The sequence below is a fragment of the Plecotus auritus genome (assembly GCF_963455305.1).
Source record: "Plecotus auritus genome assembly, chromosome: 9".
Taxonomy (NCBI): Eukaryota; Metazoa; Chordata; class Mammalia; order Chiroptera; family Vespertilionidae; genus Plecotus; species Plecotus auritus.
Window position 1 is genome coordinate 17775443 of NC_137783.1, and position 16897 is coordinate 17792339.

Consider the following 16897-nt stretch of genomic DNA (forward strand, 5'->3'; position numbering starts at 1 on the left):
GACCATCACTCCAAGACACAAGATGGCTGCCCCCATGTGGTCAAAGATGGTGCCCTCATGTGGACACAAGATGGCTGCCACAAGATGGCTGGCAGCGAGGACAGTTGTGGGCAGTTGGGGGTGACCAGTCCTACAGGGGAGGGCAGTTGGGGGGGGACCAGGCCTGCCGGGGAGGACAGTTGGGGGGGGACCAGGCCTGCAGGGGAGGACATTTGGGGGGGGGGAACAAGGCCTGCAGGGAAGGGCAGTTTGGGGGGACCAGGCCTGCAGGGGAGGACAGTTGGTGGTGGGGGGGGATAAGGCCTGCAGGGGAGGGAATTTGGGAGGGACAAGGCCTGCGGGGGAAGGCAGTTGGGGATGACCAGGCCAGCTGGGGAGGGCAGTTAGGGATGACCAGGCCGGCAGAGGAGGGCAGTTGGGGGAGACCAGGTCTGCAGAGGAGGCCAGTTGTGGGTGATCAGGCCAGCAGAGGAGGGCAGTTGGGGGAGACCAGACCAGCAGGGGAGGGCAGTTGGGGGGGACCAGGCCTGCAGGGGAGGGCAGTTTGGGGGGACCAGGCCTGCAGGGGAGGGCAGTTTGGGGGGACCAGGTCTGCAGGGGAGGACAGTTGGGGGGGAGGGGACCCAGGCCTACAGGGGAGGGCAGTTAGGGGTGACCAGGCCAGCAGGGGAGGGCAGTTAGGGGCAATCGGGCCGACTGGGGAGCAGTTAGGCGTTGACCAGGTTGGCAGGAGAGTGGTTAGGGGGTGATCAGGCTGACAGGCAGAAGCTGTTAGGGGCAATCAGGCAGAGGCAGGCGAGCGGTTAGGAGCCAGCAGTCCTGGATTAGGCTCGATCCCGGTGGGCAGTTGGACATCCCTCAAGGGGTCCCAGATTGGAGAGGGTGCAGGCTGGGCTGAGGGACACCCCCCCATGCACGAATTTCGTGCACCAGGCCTCTAGTAAATTAATAAGTCTCAGGATACAAAGGGCCTCATTATCTAATGAATGGAAAAATCATGTTTGGATATCATTCATGTGCTTTGCAGACAGGCCTCCTCATAACCTCATAGTCTCACTTTGTTGCCCTGTTCTGCTGTGTTCTGCTGTAACAGCTGATATTGCTTGCTTTCCTTCCCTTCTCCTCCCCACCTCATGTTTCCCTGTTACTGTAATTATTCTGACTTAATAATTGATCAACTCCATAAGTGCTTTTAATGTCTTTATTTTATAAAGGAGTTCATGACACTTAGTGGAAACTCACTGAAAATAGGAGATACAAATTAGTCAGAGCCATAGATTATATAAATGTAATAAAAGGACTCTGGTTTGGCCTAGAGAAGGATTCATTAACTAAAGTATTCTTAGAAGCAGCAACCAATGTCTATCTTGCGGACCCATGTATTGATGAGACTGTTGTTCCTTAACAGGTCCTAAAACATGTTTTAATTACTATAAAACTTATTGTTAGTAATGACTAACAGATCTCTTTACGCCAGAGGTACCAGTGATGTATCTTTGAGTGGCATACAAGTACCTTAGCCAGATGGACTGAGAATGAGTGTTGTTCAGGATTCAGCAAGCTTCAGCTTCAACTACCAGCATCAGCTGTGAGTTGCATTCATATATCCCCTCATTTGCAGTCTCTATCCTAGAACCTGGCATGGCATTAGGAAATCCCAATTTGGTGTCCACGGACTTCTGGACCCCAGAAGTAGATAGTCCTAGAGGAGTCACAAGGCCCTTGATCTGAACCAAGTTTTGTGTGTGTGTGTTTCTGGGAAAAGGGTTCATAACTTTTTCCAAGAGGTCTACAATTCCAAAGAGGGTAAGAAGCATTTACAGTAGAGGGAAATTGTATTCCTGTTGCCCATGTTCTACCTAAATAACCCAGTTCTTCAGAAGTATAACCCCATTTTCAAAGAAGAAGATTCTTATTGTTTTGAAGGACTTTTTATCATGTGTGTTCTGCCAGTTTATGCTCAGAAATGTTCACCAAGCCCAAACCGGTTTGGCTCAGTGGATAAGGGGTCAGCCTGCGGACTGAATGGTCCCAGGTTCAATTCCGGTCAAGGGCATGTACCTTGGTTGTGGGCACATCCCCAGTATGGGGTGTGCAGGAGGCAGCTGATGGATGTTTCTCTCTCATCAATGTTTCTAACTCTCTATCCCTCTCACTTCATCTCTGTAAAAAAATCAATAAAATATATTTTTTTAAAAAATAACTGAAATTCCAGGGGTCTACTTATAAAAAAGAAAGAAAGAAAGAAAGAAAGAAAGAAAGAAAGAAAGAAAGAAAGAAAGAAAGAAAGGTAGGAAGGAAGGTAGGAAGGAAGGAAGGAAGAAAAGAAGAAAGAAAGAAATGTTCACCAAGCTAAGCTACTTAAATCATTATCCAGGCACAGAATGCAGTTTCATCATTGGATTTGATTTCCCCACTCCCTGCCATTAACTGTTCACTCAGTGCATCATGTGTGTCAGACCAGACAGTCTGAAACAAATGCAGACTAGAGCCCCAAGGCTTTGGCAGGGAAATAAACTGTGGATGCACGGAACAGAGAGCAGACCATTTCTGAATTATTTCGGGGGAGCAGTTGTCTCACGGAACCAAAACAAAGCTCTTCTCAGTCGAAGCAGCAGAAACCACAGAACACATGTTGGTGGGATTCATGAGACTTTTAATTCTTATTTTATTAATGTTTTACAGTAAGTGTGGGGAGTAAAGACAGGGATGGAGTAACGGAAAGGAAGAAAAGTATCCTTTAAGTTCCTGGAACTATGGAAGCATGTGCTAGGATAAGGAAGTTCAGTAAAAGCATCGCGTCCTCATCTTAATGCAGAAGTGGGACAGAGACATGGCAACTCTTTAGCTCTGGTGAAGTGACTGCTGGCAGAGAGCAAACCCTGCATCAAACTCGGCACACGTGGAATGCAGCTGCTGCACAGGTGGGCAGATGAAAAGTTGATGCTCCAGAATCTACTTCCTAGCATGTGAGTAGGAGCATGTGTGCCCCGCCTCTGGTCTGGGTGTCTCTTCCTCTCCAGCAGGGGAGAGACCACCAACCATGCAGCAGTGGGAAAACTGCTGGGCAAGACTCTTTGAGAAAAGAGATTTATTTACTTATTTGCTGGTGGTGTTGACTGACCAGAAGTGATTTCTTTTGCTTTGGGGCAGTAGCACTGTGTCCTGCTGATAACATAATCTACACTTAGCACTTTTTAAAAGGCAGAGGAGAGTGAAAAAAAGGCCGTTTAGGACCTAGACTAGTAGGAAGGGGGATACATGGATTCTAAGGCTAAGGGCATGAAACAACTAACTCTATACCACCACAAACGAACCAACACAGATAAATGAGATTTTCACTTTTTCCATTCATACAAATACTCACCTCTTCTAGCTTATGTTACTAAATCTAAGGTCGGCTGAATCACAGCTTATGATAACTATTACTGTGTTTCTAACATTAAGGTGAAAAGCTACATTCTTAATCAAGTAGGGTTTTTTTTTTTTTTCTCCTAATCCAATGGGTTTAAGCCGAAAAGCCTAAAATCTACAAAGTTTTCATTATTTTATTTGTTGGAGGCAATCCTTAACACTTATCACTGCCATTTTTATTTTAACCTACAGAATTGGAAGGATAGGAAATGGGCAGGGTGAAGTCATTACATGAATCACAGAAATGGTCAACATGCATCGTATTTTACCCATTCAGCAAAGAGAGCTAAAGGAGGTACGTTCTTTTGAGAAAAACCTAAATGGAATTGAGGGGGATGGAAGGAAACATGTCCATCAAACAAACACCTATCATTTGTGAAACGGTTCTATTAGGGTGGTGGGGTGTGGACCATTAGTTTATCTTTGGCAGTGATCTTATATTTTAGGTATCTAGAGTGAGACGATATAGCTGGGCAATGGCTAGTTATAGTGAGTGAGACAGGTTTTAATTTTAATTCACAGCAAAAGATGATGATCACAGATTTAGCACCTTAGTTTGTACTTCCTCTGTACCTAAATCATCTATCACTGGAAAGCCTGAGGTTTAGGTGAGAAAGCTGTGTTCTTAGATAACTCCTCTTGAGATGACTGTAGGACCGCAGTTTGCTCCAATCTAAGAGGTGGTTTTTGTATTAGAGAATGTAGGTATTCAATGCTAAATATGAGACTGAAGCCTTGAAGACATTTTATAGTGGTGACAGGTGTTTTGGTTCAGGAATAGGTTGTTAACAAGTCAAATGCATATTATCCCCTCTTAAGCATTAACTCTTTAAGTAACGGAATTATATTTTTTGGCTTGAAATGGTGCTTTCTTCTATATTTGATTTCTCGGTTTTCTTAGTAGATATTACTGTCTCCTCCAATATTTCTTCAAAACTTTCCCCTATCTGGGAGGTTTTCTTAGAGGCTACCTTAGAAGCCTCCTCCTCCTCACCCTCTTCCTCTTTCTTAAGAGACAGCCCACTGGATGAGACTTTGGAGGTAGTAGAACTGAGGATTCTAGGCGGGAGCAGATAACCTGGATTGGGAAGTGGATTCAGCCCTAAAATGCTTGACCCACTGGTGCTAAAACGTGTCTCTTCGCCTTCCAGCAATTTCCTGTAAATCGAACAGAGGAAAAAAAAAAATCTCAGGAGGCTAACTTGCAACTTTGAAAAACAAACAAAACTTAACCCTGCAGCTCATATTTATTTTACAAAAATTTTAAAGGAAAAAAGAAAAGAAAAATTCGATAAGATTTTGTAGTTTATTCATGAGATTGAGACCAATAGATATTGAACTCTCAAAGACTTGGGGTTATCTATCACATGCATGGGCATACACACATCTTCCACACCAGCTGTGTTTAAAGCACTGTCAAAGGGTAACCTCGCCTATTCACTAATATATTAACAAAGGAAAAACCTACAATTCCCCTTGGCCTCATCACACCTATTTTTGGCACTTAGAGTCTACAAAGCTCTAGAGAAAAGTAATTTTGTTAATTAACACCACAAGTGCAATGGGAATAAGGAGGTGAGAAGTCCACAGGGGAGGAAAGAACTGCCTAATTCAGCCTGAACTTGAGATCTGTACTTTTTCAATGTGCAGGAGTACAAATGGAGTGGAACCAGGAACATCAAAGAACAGTGAATGAACCTGTTTCAGATCCCAGACTTTTTCTCAGGCCAGCCTAAATGGCATCACAAAAGAGTGGCCCCAAAACCTTGTTTGTCATAACTAATAATTTTTATCTTCCTTTCTTTAAAAATCAGTGCTATCTTTCCTCATCCTCTCTCACCCATAAGAAATAGGAAAGACTAGAACCACTTATTTGGGTAATGCTGCCCCAGGTGACTGCATTTGCTTGAGTGAGTGTGCCCTTTGAAGTACCTGTAAGCTGCTATCTCAATGTCAAGAGCCATTTTGACATTGAGCAAGTCCTGGTATTCCCGAAGGTGGCGTGCCATCTCACTCTTGGTGTTCCTCAGATCATTCTCCAGTTGCCCAATGCTGTCCTGAAAAGTGACATAGCTGACATATTTAGGTCAAAACCAGCAGAAATTCATTGAGATTCCCACAAGTCAAAGACTCTCAACCGTGACTACACATTAAAATATCCAGAACTCTCTCCTCCCCATGCCCAGCCTAGATTGTGATTCATTTGTTCAGGGGTGGGGTCCCATCACCTGCATTTTTTTTTTATTTTTATTTTTTACCATGCATCCAAATCTCCCCATGGTTCTCAACTGAACACTAAGGATATATATATTCAATACTTACCTGGGGGTGTTTATTTTTTTATTATTATTATTTTTTTAAATATATTTTATTGATTTTTTACAGAGAGGAAGGGAGAGGGATAGAGAGTTAGAAACATCGATGAGAGAGAAACATCGATCAGCTGCCTCTTGCACACCCCCCCACTGGGGATGTGCCCGCAACCAAGGTACATGCCCTTGACCGGAATCGAACCTGGGACCCTTCAGTCCACAGGCCGAGGCTCTCTCCACTGAGCCAAACCGGTTAGGGCCCTGGGGGTGTTTATTGATTTTTTTTTTTTTTTTTTTTTTTTTGAGAGAGAGAAAGGGAGAGGGAGAAGGAAGGAGGGAGGGAGAGAGAAAGAGAAACATTGATGTAAGAGAGAAACATTTATCGGTTGTCTCCTGTATGCCCCCTAACCAGGTATTGAATCTGCAACCTTTTTGGTGTAGGGGAGGATGCTCCAACCAATTGTACCACCGGCCGTAGGAGATATTTTCTTTTTTAAAATCTGTTTACCATCCTCCCCTTGCTTGTTGTACTTGCTGCTAACTAACTCACTAACTCATTTGTTGGATGTCCTTTCCATAACCCAAAGCCTCAGGTTAGGAGCTTACTAGTAGATTCAGAAAATTCCACTGTGGAAAGCACAGAGAGGACAGCAAGTCTTTTCTGCCTCCATTCGTTTTGCTGGTTTCCTGGAGGTCTGCTACTCAATCACTTTACTGAAAGCATTTCATGCAACAAATAAAGAGGAAACAGAAATACTCCATGGAATTTTTTTTTTTATCCACATGGCAGACTAAATGATAATTTAAAAACAAAACAAAAACTTCTCTATGTAATAGTTTTGCTCCCAATTCTTCCAGGTGCAATCTCAGGCATAGAAGAAAAATAGCTTTACATTTGTGATACTGGAGCAGCCAGAAGGATCTTTTGAAAATAGGTCCTATTGTTTACCTGCTTAAAATCCTCCAACACCTGTGGAATAAAGTCCAAACTCTTCAACATGGCCTATACCCTCCCCTTACTCAGCGTGTTTCAGCTACCCTGACCTTCTCTTTTGCTCCCTAGACTTACCAAGGTGCTATTCCCGGCCCTTTAGGCTATTTCCTCTGTTTGGAGTACTCTGGAGTGGGTCTTTACATGGCCCACTCCATGTCATCTAAGACTCAGTACAACTGTCCTCTACTCAGATAGGTCTTCCTGGCCTCCAGCTTAAGTACTCTATCCACACTTATCTCACACATTATCTTACCTCCAGCCAGGGCAGCTGTTAACCCATGAAAGAACATTGTGCAAATTAGAAAAAGGTACAGCGGGAGGACAAATTTTTAAAAAGCACCCTGGCTGGTATTGTTCAGTGGTTAGAGTGTCAACCTGTGCAGGATCCATCCGTGGCCCTGGTTGGGCCATATGTGGGAGGCAATTGTGGGTTATGATAATGATCAATTTTTTTTTTTTATATAATTCTGTGATGTCTTTTATCCTCTAGGTCAATTGAGGTATACCAGACTGTTTATTTCTATCCTAAATGACCCCAAAGAGCAGTGTTTGAATTAGTGTTTTCTTTGTTGGTTACTCATTGGTTTTCTTTGTTCTGAAAGAACTGATCTGCTGCTACTTCTCCTTGAAATGCCTGACTCCTGTAGTCCCTTCTCCTTATCATGCTGCAGGATTAAAATTCAAACGAAGTGCTTTAGAATCATGTCAAGTAAGAATGAATAGTCTTGGGGGGGGGCATCAGAGGGGTCAACTTCCTAATATATGATTTAGAAATAGATATTTGTTGACTCATTAGCAGGTCCTTTTTTAAAAAAAAAAAAAAAGTTTTGTTGTTTCACAGCTGTGTTTTCTGAAAAAGAGGTTATTGGGGAGTTGAGTTCTAGATAGATGAGATTTCCTTAAACTTTTTTGTTGCACATTCCACATGTCTGTTTCATGGATCAGAGATAAAAAGCACCACTTTGCACCTTTCAGAAGGAATTGTGCTGCCCGCGGATCATTGCTCTTCAAGGTCTCCTCTCTTTGTTTGCGTTCTTTGTTTCCCTACACCAGGCTGTCTTGCCTCGCCCTTCAAAAGCTCTGCCAAAGATGGCTTCCAGCTCACGAAATCGGAGCAGAGCGCTGCAGTCTACCCCTCCCCCAACCACACAGCTACTGCTGGCTTAGCCTGAGGGAATGGGACAGAGGCACTTCCAGCTCCAGCTGGGGTCTCTCCTGGGACCGATAAAGCAGGTGCTGAGCATCTCCTCAGGGCTGGAAGGATATGGACTGGGAGTAAGAGAAAGAATTGGCTACACTAGCATCTTCAGTGAAGAGGAATGACAAACAGTGCTACAGATTTCATCACTTTTAGGGGTCCTCAGCCAGACAACAGTAGTGAATGCAGCCATCCAGAATGACTACTATGCATAATAAATTTAGTGGGAGAAAGGGTTTTTATATGTAATCCACCCATGTGCCTTGTTCTCGCTCCTGCCTTTGTTTTATCCCCACATTTGTTGTTTTTTTTTCCCTACCATACTTTAAAATCTTGCATTATATGAGCTGGGAAATGTGCTTTAGATTCTTGCACCCCAAAATCTATCTGAGGAACAAAAGGATGCAGCATTTTTATTGAAAAACACTTATTCTTGGCCACACCTACTCAAACTTCTGAAACCAAATTATCAGGAATGTGCATAAGAATCTTTTTTTTAAGCCCTCTAGTGACCTTGGTATGTCAATGGGTTTAGGAACCACTAGTTTCTATTTATTTTTGTAAAGGAGCTATCATGGTGGCCCCAGTAATACAGTGGGGTAGAGAAGGGCAAGAACAAAACAAAAGAAAGCATATGGAAGAGTTAAAGACTAAATGTAGCTTTTTTTCTTGAATTCTAAATTCAGGAATTGATCTATCAGGCTATAGATTTATGGGCAGGCACTGCAAATCACCAAGGGACCGGCCCCTTCCTGCTATTTAATTAGGTTGTATTCCAATCTCATACTGGAGAGAAGAGGGCAGGCTTGGCTGCTCTCCCTGGAGAGCATTAAATAATGGTGATCTTGATTGTTCAGCAAGGTCTTTCAAGGAAAGCTTTAGCTTTCCAAGACTGACCATAGTACAGGGCCAGGGGCCCCAGTACCCTTCCAAAATGTCCTCAGCTATCTTTGGAAGAATGGGGCTCTAAAGGTGGTGAAGCAGCCATGCAGGAACCCAAAGTGCCCTGTTTTAGAAATGAAAAAGTCTTCTGCTTAAAGGGGGGACTGCGCTTGCCTTTCGAAGACAAAAGCCCTAGCTCGTTATCATCTCTCCTGTTGCCTGATTTGGACCTCTCATGCACCCCTGTGTACTTACTATGTCACCTTGAATCATTCTTCACCTGTTCAAAATATATTAAGCTTTCTCTCCTCAAATAGGCTGTCAGATCTCTGGGGCAGGGAAAGTGGGGTTTTAACGGAGCCTTCCTTTGCCTCTAAGTAGGGTGGCAAGCTTCAAAGGAAAATGGGCCTACTACTAATCATTGAAGCAGAAGAAAGAGAACAGCCTCCCAGACGGCAGTGACAGGGGAAGGGGGAGAGGGGTGAGAGGGCAAGAAAACAATGGCTGAATCTCACTGTGGAGAAGGAAGCTTTTCATCTTCATCAGCACTGCTGAGATTGTTAGAACAGGCAGAGGATATCCTCGTGGCTTCAAGCCTTGAGGTTCTGCAGGTGAGGATGTGAGCCCCTCTTCAGCCTTAGGTCCCAAAGGAAATAGCTTTCTGCCTCTGATCTCTTCCACTCCATCAACATGTCCACTGAGGCACTGAAAGCAAAAGTTGATGGGGGCAGCACTGCAGAGCTGCAGACATGCTGCAGTTTCTGTGTTTTATTCTCTCCTGCAGACTATGTCTACTAGTACATGACCCTACTACTGTCTAACACTGAAAGCCTTTTAATGCAAACAAAACAAGCCAGACAATATTGTCATACCCCTTAGAATGCAGGAGTTATAACAAGCAAGTAGAGGACTGGGCAAAGCCCAATTCAGATGGCAGTTGTGGGTAAGTTATCCTTTTTGTAGAAATATTGGGCTAGCCCTTCAGAAGATCACCTAGCTCATTTTTTGAGGCTTCTAAAAGAAAACACGAAGCTTCAATGAACTTAATGTGACTAATCCAGACCTTCCAGGGACTAGGCCACATAGTGAAAAGGTCAAGTTACAGATCTTGAAGTGGAAAAGAAATCCTCACTTGAATAGCACTGTAATTGCAAACTAACAAAAACAAATGGTCCAGGCAAGCTTTCTTCCTTTATCAAAGAAAGTAATTTATAATGAACAACAAATATCTGTACACCAATATTATTCTTTATCTCCAGACTAAAATCATACTTTTGAGGTTTCACTCCTTTCTTGTATGTATTTTATTAAGGTTCCCTAAACCCTATTATTTTAATCAAATGTAAACTTTGATCTTGGCTAGAATGAATTATTGTAAGTTTCTGAATTATTAGATTCTACCCCAAAGAGCTTTTATTGTACCTTGAATTTGATCACACCATTTAGATTATTTTCTAGACCTTTCTCCTGCCTCTGTGCCCTTGTGGTCATAAACCCAGAATGTTTTATATAGAAAAACTGAAAATGCAGTGGGTCTTTGTTTGGCAAAGATGAAAAATCAGTGGCCTATAACAAAGATAGAACCAATCTCTTTGATTTATCACATTCACTTAGATTGGGAAACTGTTAAGAAAAAGGGCATTTTCAAGTGGGACCTCACTGTTGCTGAGCAAATTAAGTGGTTTTTCTTAAGTGCTAAGCCATCCATGAAAGTGAATATTGATGCTGTCCACGGGGTGACCTTTGATTGCAGGTAGCCAAGACTGATGTGTTGGTGTTGCAAAAGAAAAAAAATCAAAGCAGTTAATTGCCTAGAGAGTCATAACTGGGACATGCGACGGGGGAGACATTTCTAAGATGGGAAGAACTCGAGATCAGCACCGAGGACAGCGCCCCAACCCTTTTACATTTGCTAACTGGTGTAAAGCTTTCTTTCAGAAGAAATATCAGTCGGTCGACAAGGGAACCGTGTGTGTGTGTGTGTGTGTGTGTGTGTGGTGTGTTTTGTGTATATGTGTGTTGGGGGAGGGGTACAGCAAGAACAGGGCGGTTACACTAGCCTGACCACCCATATTGTTGGTTCCCAATCTCTACTCCTTTGAGAATAAAAGTCAAGAAAATGGAGTAGAACCCCTTCCCGTTCAGTCCAGCATTCTTTCCCCAACCATAGGGCAGACCATACTCTATAAATATCTATTCCAGGGCGCACAGAAAACCTTTCAAAGTCAACAAAAGAAGCCACAGAGCCAAGACAGCACCATCAACCACGGAGCAGGTGTCACCCACCTCCGTTTGGGTGGGGAACTGTTCTTCAAGTCTTACATGTGTTTCTTCCCACTTGCTGGCTGGGAGGCATAAGTCAGATTTTCGAAATCTGAAGAGGAGAAGCTAAGGGCTTCTTTGTAAGAAGGGCCCGGAACGGTACGTAAGTGAGGGGCAGGAGAAGAGGGCGTCCAGGCCCCTACAATTACCAGTGGGAAGCCCAGAGCCTTTTGTTTGCCAAGGCCTCTAGTCCAGGCTCTTTCCTCCCTCCCCCTTCTCTCGATTCCTTGGCCACCACTGTGCGGGGAAATCGCAGGTATGCGCAGGAGGGGACAGGGCGCCCTTCCCTATCCAACGCTCCAGCCCTTACCTGGTAGCTGGCCACTTCAGCACTATGTCTCTCCTCCAGCTCCAGGATCTGCCTCTCCAGGGACTCATTGGCTCCGCGAAGGCCCTCGATCTCAATGGTGCGCGCCTGCAGCTGGCGCCGGTACTCGTGGATCTCCTCGCGGCTGGCCCGGATGGCCTCGGTGCTGCGCGCCGCCTGCTCGTTCAGGTTGGCGAACTTGGACTTGTACCACTCCTCCGCGGACTGAAGGTTTTTGGCAGCCAGGGACTCATACTGGGCGCGGATCTCCCTCAGCGCCGAACTCAGGTCTGGTTTAGCCACGGCCACATCCACCTCGGCCGCAGCCTGCGACGACGCCTGCAGCGTGGCCAGCAGCTCGGCCACCTCCTCGTCGTGCACCTGGCGCACGAAGGCCAGCTCATCCAGGAGCGACTCCACCTTCTTCTCCAGGTCCAGGCGGGCCAACGTGGCGCCGTCCACGTCGCGCTGCTGCGCCTTCAGGGCGCGCTCGGCGCCTTCGCGTCCGCGGCTCTCCTCCTCGCAGCGCGCCCGCAGCCGCTGCACCTCCTCAGCCAGCCCGTCGCGTTCCAGCAGGGCCTGAGCGCGGGCCGAGCTCGCCTCCTCCAGCTGCGCGCGCAGGTCGCGCAGCTCCCGCTGGAAGAGCTCGCCCACGCGCGACGGCTCGGCGTGGCGCTGCCGCAGCGCCGCCAGCTCGGTCTCCAGAGCGCGATTCTGCGTCTCCAGCTGGTGCACCTTTTCGATGAACACGGCGAAGCGGTCGTTGAGGCCCTGCAGCTGCTCCTTCTCGTTGGTGCGGATAATCTTGTACTCGTTGGTGCGCGCCGCCGCCTGGCTCAGGTCCAGCCCATCGGACGCGGGAGGCCGGCGGTAGGCCAGGCCCAGGCCAAGAGACGAGGCCGAGGAGCAGGCGGCGGAGGAGGCCACATTGCAGCGGGTCAGCGACTGCGAGCGGTAGCTGCCCGCGCCGCCAGCCCCCGAGAGGCGCGAGGACAGACGGGGGCTGTCTCCGAACACCTTGCGGTAGGAAGAGGGGCCGCACAGGTAGTGCTCCGAGCTGAAACTCATGGTGCCGGGACAGCGCCGGGAGAGCGACTGGGGCTGCAGATACAAAGGAGAGGAGAGGTGCGCCAGGCGGGGCGCGGCGGGGCGGTGTGCATCGGTTTTAAGGCGCGGGGGGTTGGGGCGGCGCGTTGGGGGCGGAGCTCTGCTCCGGGCCTGGCGGGGAGAGGGAAGGGGGGCATCAGGATCGGGGCGGGGAAGCTCCGCGATTACCGCAGCTGCGCGCGCGCGACAGACCTAGGGCGACAGGACAGTCCTTTGCGTAGGAGCCGCCCCCTATTCTGAGTGTCCCTCCCCACGGAAAGTCTGGTTTGGAAATGACTTGAGCGCCGGGGTGCCTAAACGACTGGGATTTGTCATCCGGACACCACACGGTTCTGTCGCTTCCCTTGACCCTGTCCTAGGGTTTTCTGGGGGTGTCCCCTAGGCCTGTTCCCACCCCGGAGCTCCCGAGGGTAAGGCCCTCTTCTTTCCAGTCAGAGTGGGACCCACAGGGCGAGGCTTTGTTCCCTTCCTCAGCTCGTTCGGGGTTCCCAAGGGAAAAGTGGGTCTGCGTCAGAGAACGTCTCATCAGCGGTTCCTCTGCAGCTCCCGGGACCGCAGGGGCCGGGAGGCTGCGCGGAAAGCCTGCGACGCCCGGGGAAAAAGAAGCGAGGTAGGTAAAGTGCGCACGGGCCTGAGTGGAAAGAAACGGAGGAGAGAGCTAGGATGACCGAAATGGGCACAGCTGAGGCGCCTCTGCCATTTGTATACGTATGCTCTCACGTTCACCACAGTCCTCATCACTCTCCGACCACCCTCTTATTTCCTTTACTTGACGCGTCTGGCCCAGTATGCATTTGAGATTCCAGTCTGTAAATTGTCATGTGGTTTGTGAGAGTCTCTTCCCGTGGAGATCTCTCTTTGGACAAAAGAGGTCCCTGCAAACAGACCCCTAGGAGTGGGGAAGAGTGATGGTAACTGAACTGGCCTCCTTTACTATGCATTGGGGTACTCAAAGAAGGATCTGGAAAGATGAGGCTGGGAGGAGTCGGTGTGGGTTCTGCATTATGTAATACTATATAATAAAAGGCGAATAAGCAAATTGACCAAATGGCAGAATGACCAGTCACTATGACATGCACTCACCACCAGGGGGCAGACGCTCAACGCAGGAGCTTCCCCCTGGTGGTCAGTGTGCTCCCACAGGGGGAGCACCGCTCAGCCAGAAGCTGGGCTCAGGGCTGGTGGGCGCTGCTTCTGTAGCACTAAGGATGTCTGATGGGCGTAAGCCAACAGTCGGACATCCCTTGAGGGCCCCTGGACTGTGGAGAGGGCGCAGACCGAGCTGAGGGACCGCCCCCCTCTGAGTGCATGAATTTCATGCACTGGCCTCTAGTAATGCTTATAATATCTCTCATTATGTGGCTATGACTTTGGAGAGAGAGTAGGAAGAACTGTTTAGTAGGTTCCAGAATTTCAGACTGAAGACATTTATTGATCTTGGGATATCAAGGAAGTACCTCTAGGGCAGTGGTTGGCAAACTGTGGCTCGCGATCCACATGCGGCTCTTTGGCCCCTTGAGGGTGGCTCTTCCACAAAATACCACGGCCTGGGCAAGTCTATTTTGAAGAAGTGGCATTAGAAGAAGTTTAAGTTTAAAAAATTGGGGTCTCAAAAGAAATTTCAATTGTTGTACTGTTGATATTTGGCTCTGTTGACTAATGAGTTTGCCAACCACTGCTCTAGGGTAAATTTTAGCTTCATGGCGGTGGGTAGAAGGTATTCCCTGAGGCAGACCACCAGAGGAAGCGGAAAGGGAGGTCTTTGAGACTTTGGAGCATATTTCCTGGCTTTGTGCTTGGTCATGGGATGGTCAGGCCTTTTCACATCCTGCCACCTGGTTCCTCATCACAGATCAAGGGACTCAATTCTCAGTGCTTTGGGCTCAGAAAAGACCTCGTGAGGTGAAGAATAGAAGAGTGGTCACACTGCTGAATAATATTGCCGGCTATCCATTGTGCCAAGACTTTTGTATAGGTTTATCTCCTTCTGACCATTCTTCAAGGTGGCCCTTACCTCTTTCTTACAGATAAGAAACTGAGACTCAGCTGCAGCATTCTGCATAAATTCCCTAGCATCATACATTCTTTCCTCACCACATAATTCTGCTTCTTAGAGTAAGGAAATTCTTGAAGTCTCATTAATTTCCAAGTAGCCAGAATAAGGCTAAGTGGGTTTCAGAAGAGTTTTGGCCAACAACAACATAGCAGACTGGTTTGTAATTGAAAGATCATTGGATACAGGGTCAGAGGTGATGGGCTTGAATTGTGGCTTCTGCCGCTTACTGAGCATGTGGAGATAATAGCACCTACCTCCCCAAGGTTATGAAAGATTTAGTTGATGCATGTAAAGGTGCATTACAAGCTGTAAAGTATAAGGGGCTACTGCCATCATTGTTTTCTATCAAATAAAGGGGCACTGCTTCACATATACCATCAGCAGGCTGTGAGTTGGGTTTAGTGGTGAAATTACAGAAAACTGTACACCACATCCTTGTACAGGCTGCCCTTTGGGAGAGAGAATACAACCAACCTTGATGGATTGTGGTTCCAGGGGCCAGTGTGAGTGTGGCTCACAGTTGTCCCACTGCAACGTGGAAACAACCACAGATTAATTAGGAGGTCTTACTTCTGGGCTATATTTCAATCTCATTTCAACCATGTTATTCAGGACTACTAAAAATCGGCAAAATGCCATGGACAGAGTTTCTCTTTTCTTTCTCCTTCCATCCAATAGAAGCAGTACTCCAAAGGCAAAACACACATAGAACAGAAGAAAGCATAGAAAAGACCCAAATGATCCAACAAAGGGGTAGTGGCCTGGACAATCTAGAGTGGGGTGCAGTTTGCATTTACTGAACAGTTTATCTGATATTCCCCACTGAGATTCCCCCAGGGGACTTATACCTCCCCTTTCTTGGCAAACCCACCCCATAGGCCCAAGATGTTTGGCTTGAATAAAAGCTGTACGACCGAGGAGTGATCTTGGCGGAGCCTCAAACCACAAGTCTTCCAGCTGGCCAGGTTTCCTGAGAGATTGCCCTGTCTTCATCTTCCTCTGATGTCAGACTTAGGCACTGCAGACACATTGGTGCGTCATTCCCAGGTTCTCCCTCATACCACATCTTCGGTGGCCTCTCTGTGGCATTTTGCAGTGATCACCACTCTCCTTTGTTTCAAGGATTTCATTTTCAACCGTCTGCTTTTCTCTCTTTATCTCTCTCTCGCGCTCTCTCTGTCTCTCTCTCTCTCGTCAATAGAAACATATCCCTGAGTGAGGATTTTTAAAAAATAACCTCAAACATTATGTATTAAGTGTCACATTCTAGAAATGACAAAATTATAGTGATAGAGGGCATATCAATGGTTAATGGGTTAGGTTGTGGAGAGGATGTGACTATAAAGGAGGTTTTCTTTTTGTGGTGATGAACAGTTCTGTTACTCAAATCTATACCTGTGATAAAAATTCATGGAACGAGAGAGATTGAGAGCAAGATAAACTGAGAAACCTAGTGCAATCTAAATTCAAAAGGGTCTGCCGAAACCGGTTTGGCTCAGTGGATAGAGCGTCGGCCTGCGGACTGAAGGGTCCTGGGTTCGATTCCGGTCAAGGGCATGTGCCTTGGTTGCGGGCACATCCCCAGTGGGAGGTGTGCAGGAGGCAGCTGATTGATGTCTCTCTCTCATCAATGTTTCTAGCTCTCTATCCCTCTCCCTTCCTCTCTGTAAAATATCAATAAAATATATTTAAAAAAAATAAATTCAAAAGGGTCTGTAGTTGAATTCATTTGTTGAGTCAGTGTCATTTTGATAATGTATTATGGTTATGTAAGATGTTATCATGGAGAGCGAGCTGGGTGAATGGTACCTGGGAACTTTTTGTACTATTTTTGCAACTTATTCAAAGTAAGAAATAATTCTTTGAAAAAATATATATGTTTATACAATTTTCATACATGTATATAAATAGTCAAATGTTCTTTGGAGATACATGCTGAAGTATTTAGAGTTGCAGTATCATGATTTATATAACGTTCTCTTAGATGTTTTGGCAAAAACAAGGTACACACATAGAGAGGGGAGAAAAAGCAAATGTGGCAAAAGTTAACAGTGAATATAGATGTTTGTCTTTGTCTTGTAACCTTTCTTTAGGTTTAAAATTTTTTATTAAGTTAGAAGAAATTATTAATACATAGGCAGATAGATAAATAGGTAAAGTAAGCCAAAAAGAAAGTATCACCCAAATATGGGATTGAACCAATGACCTTCAATCTAACACTCTCCTAACTTCGGCTAATTATGAAGCCTCTCTCCCTTCCCTCCTGCCCAACAATAGAAAAATCCTGCTTGTTCTGGAGTAACAG

The 16897-nt window shown here is 46.2% G+C and overlaps 2 protein-coding genes across 6 annotated transcripts in view; one reads left to right on the forward strand and one right to left on the reverse strand.

The window, feature by feature from the left end:
- Window positions 1-2640: 2640 nt before the first annotated feature.
- Window positions 2641-12497, reverse strand: INA (internexin neuronal intermediate filament protein alpha; the record flags this gene model as incomplete). Its single annotated transcript, XM_080640959.1, has 3 exons — window positions 2641-4572; window positions 5347-5471; window positions 11433-12497. 3 exons carry the CDS (start codon window positions 12495-12497, stop codon window positions 4257-4259), a joined length of 1506 nt encoding a protein of 501 aa, XP_080497085.1. The 3' UTR covers window positions 2641-4256.
- NT5C2 (5'-nucleotidase, cytosolic II) overlaps window positions 11860-16897 on the forward strand; it is a 146212-nt gene continuing 141174 nt past the window's right edge. For 2 of the 5 annotated variants that reach the window (XM_080640942.1, XM_080640937.1), the window contains exon 1: window positions 12416-12554. In XM_080640942.1, the coding sequence (XP_080497068.1) occupies window positions 12496-12554 (59 nt within the window). In that variant the 5' untranslated portion in view covers window positions 12416-12495. Of the gene's footprint in view, window positions 12555-12657; window positions 13147-16897 lie in introns of those variants that run through there. The other 3 variants (XM_080640943.1, XM_080640947.1, XM_080640938.1) reach the window with 3 other exon arrangements.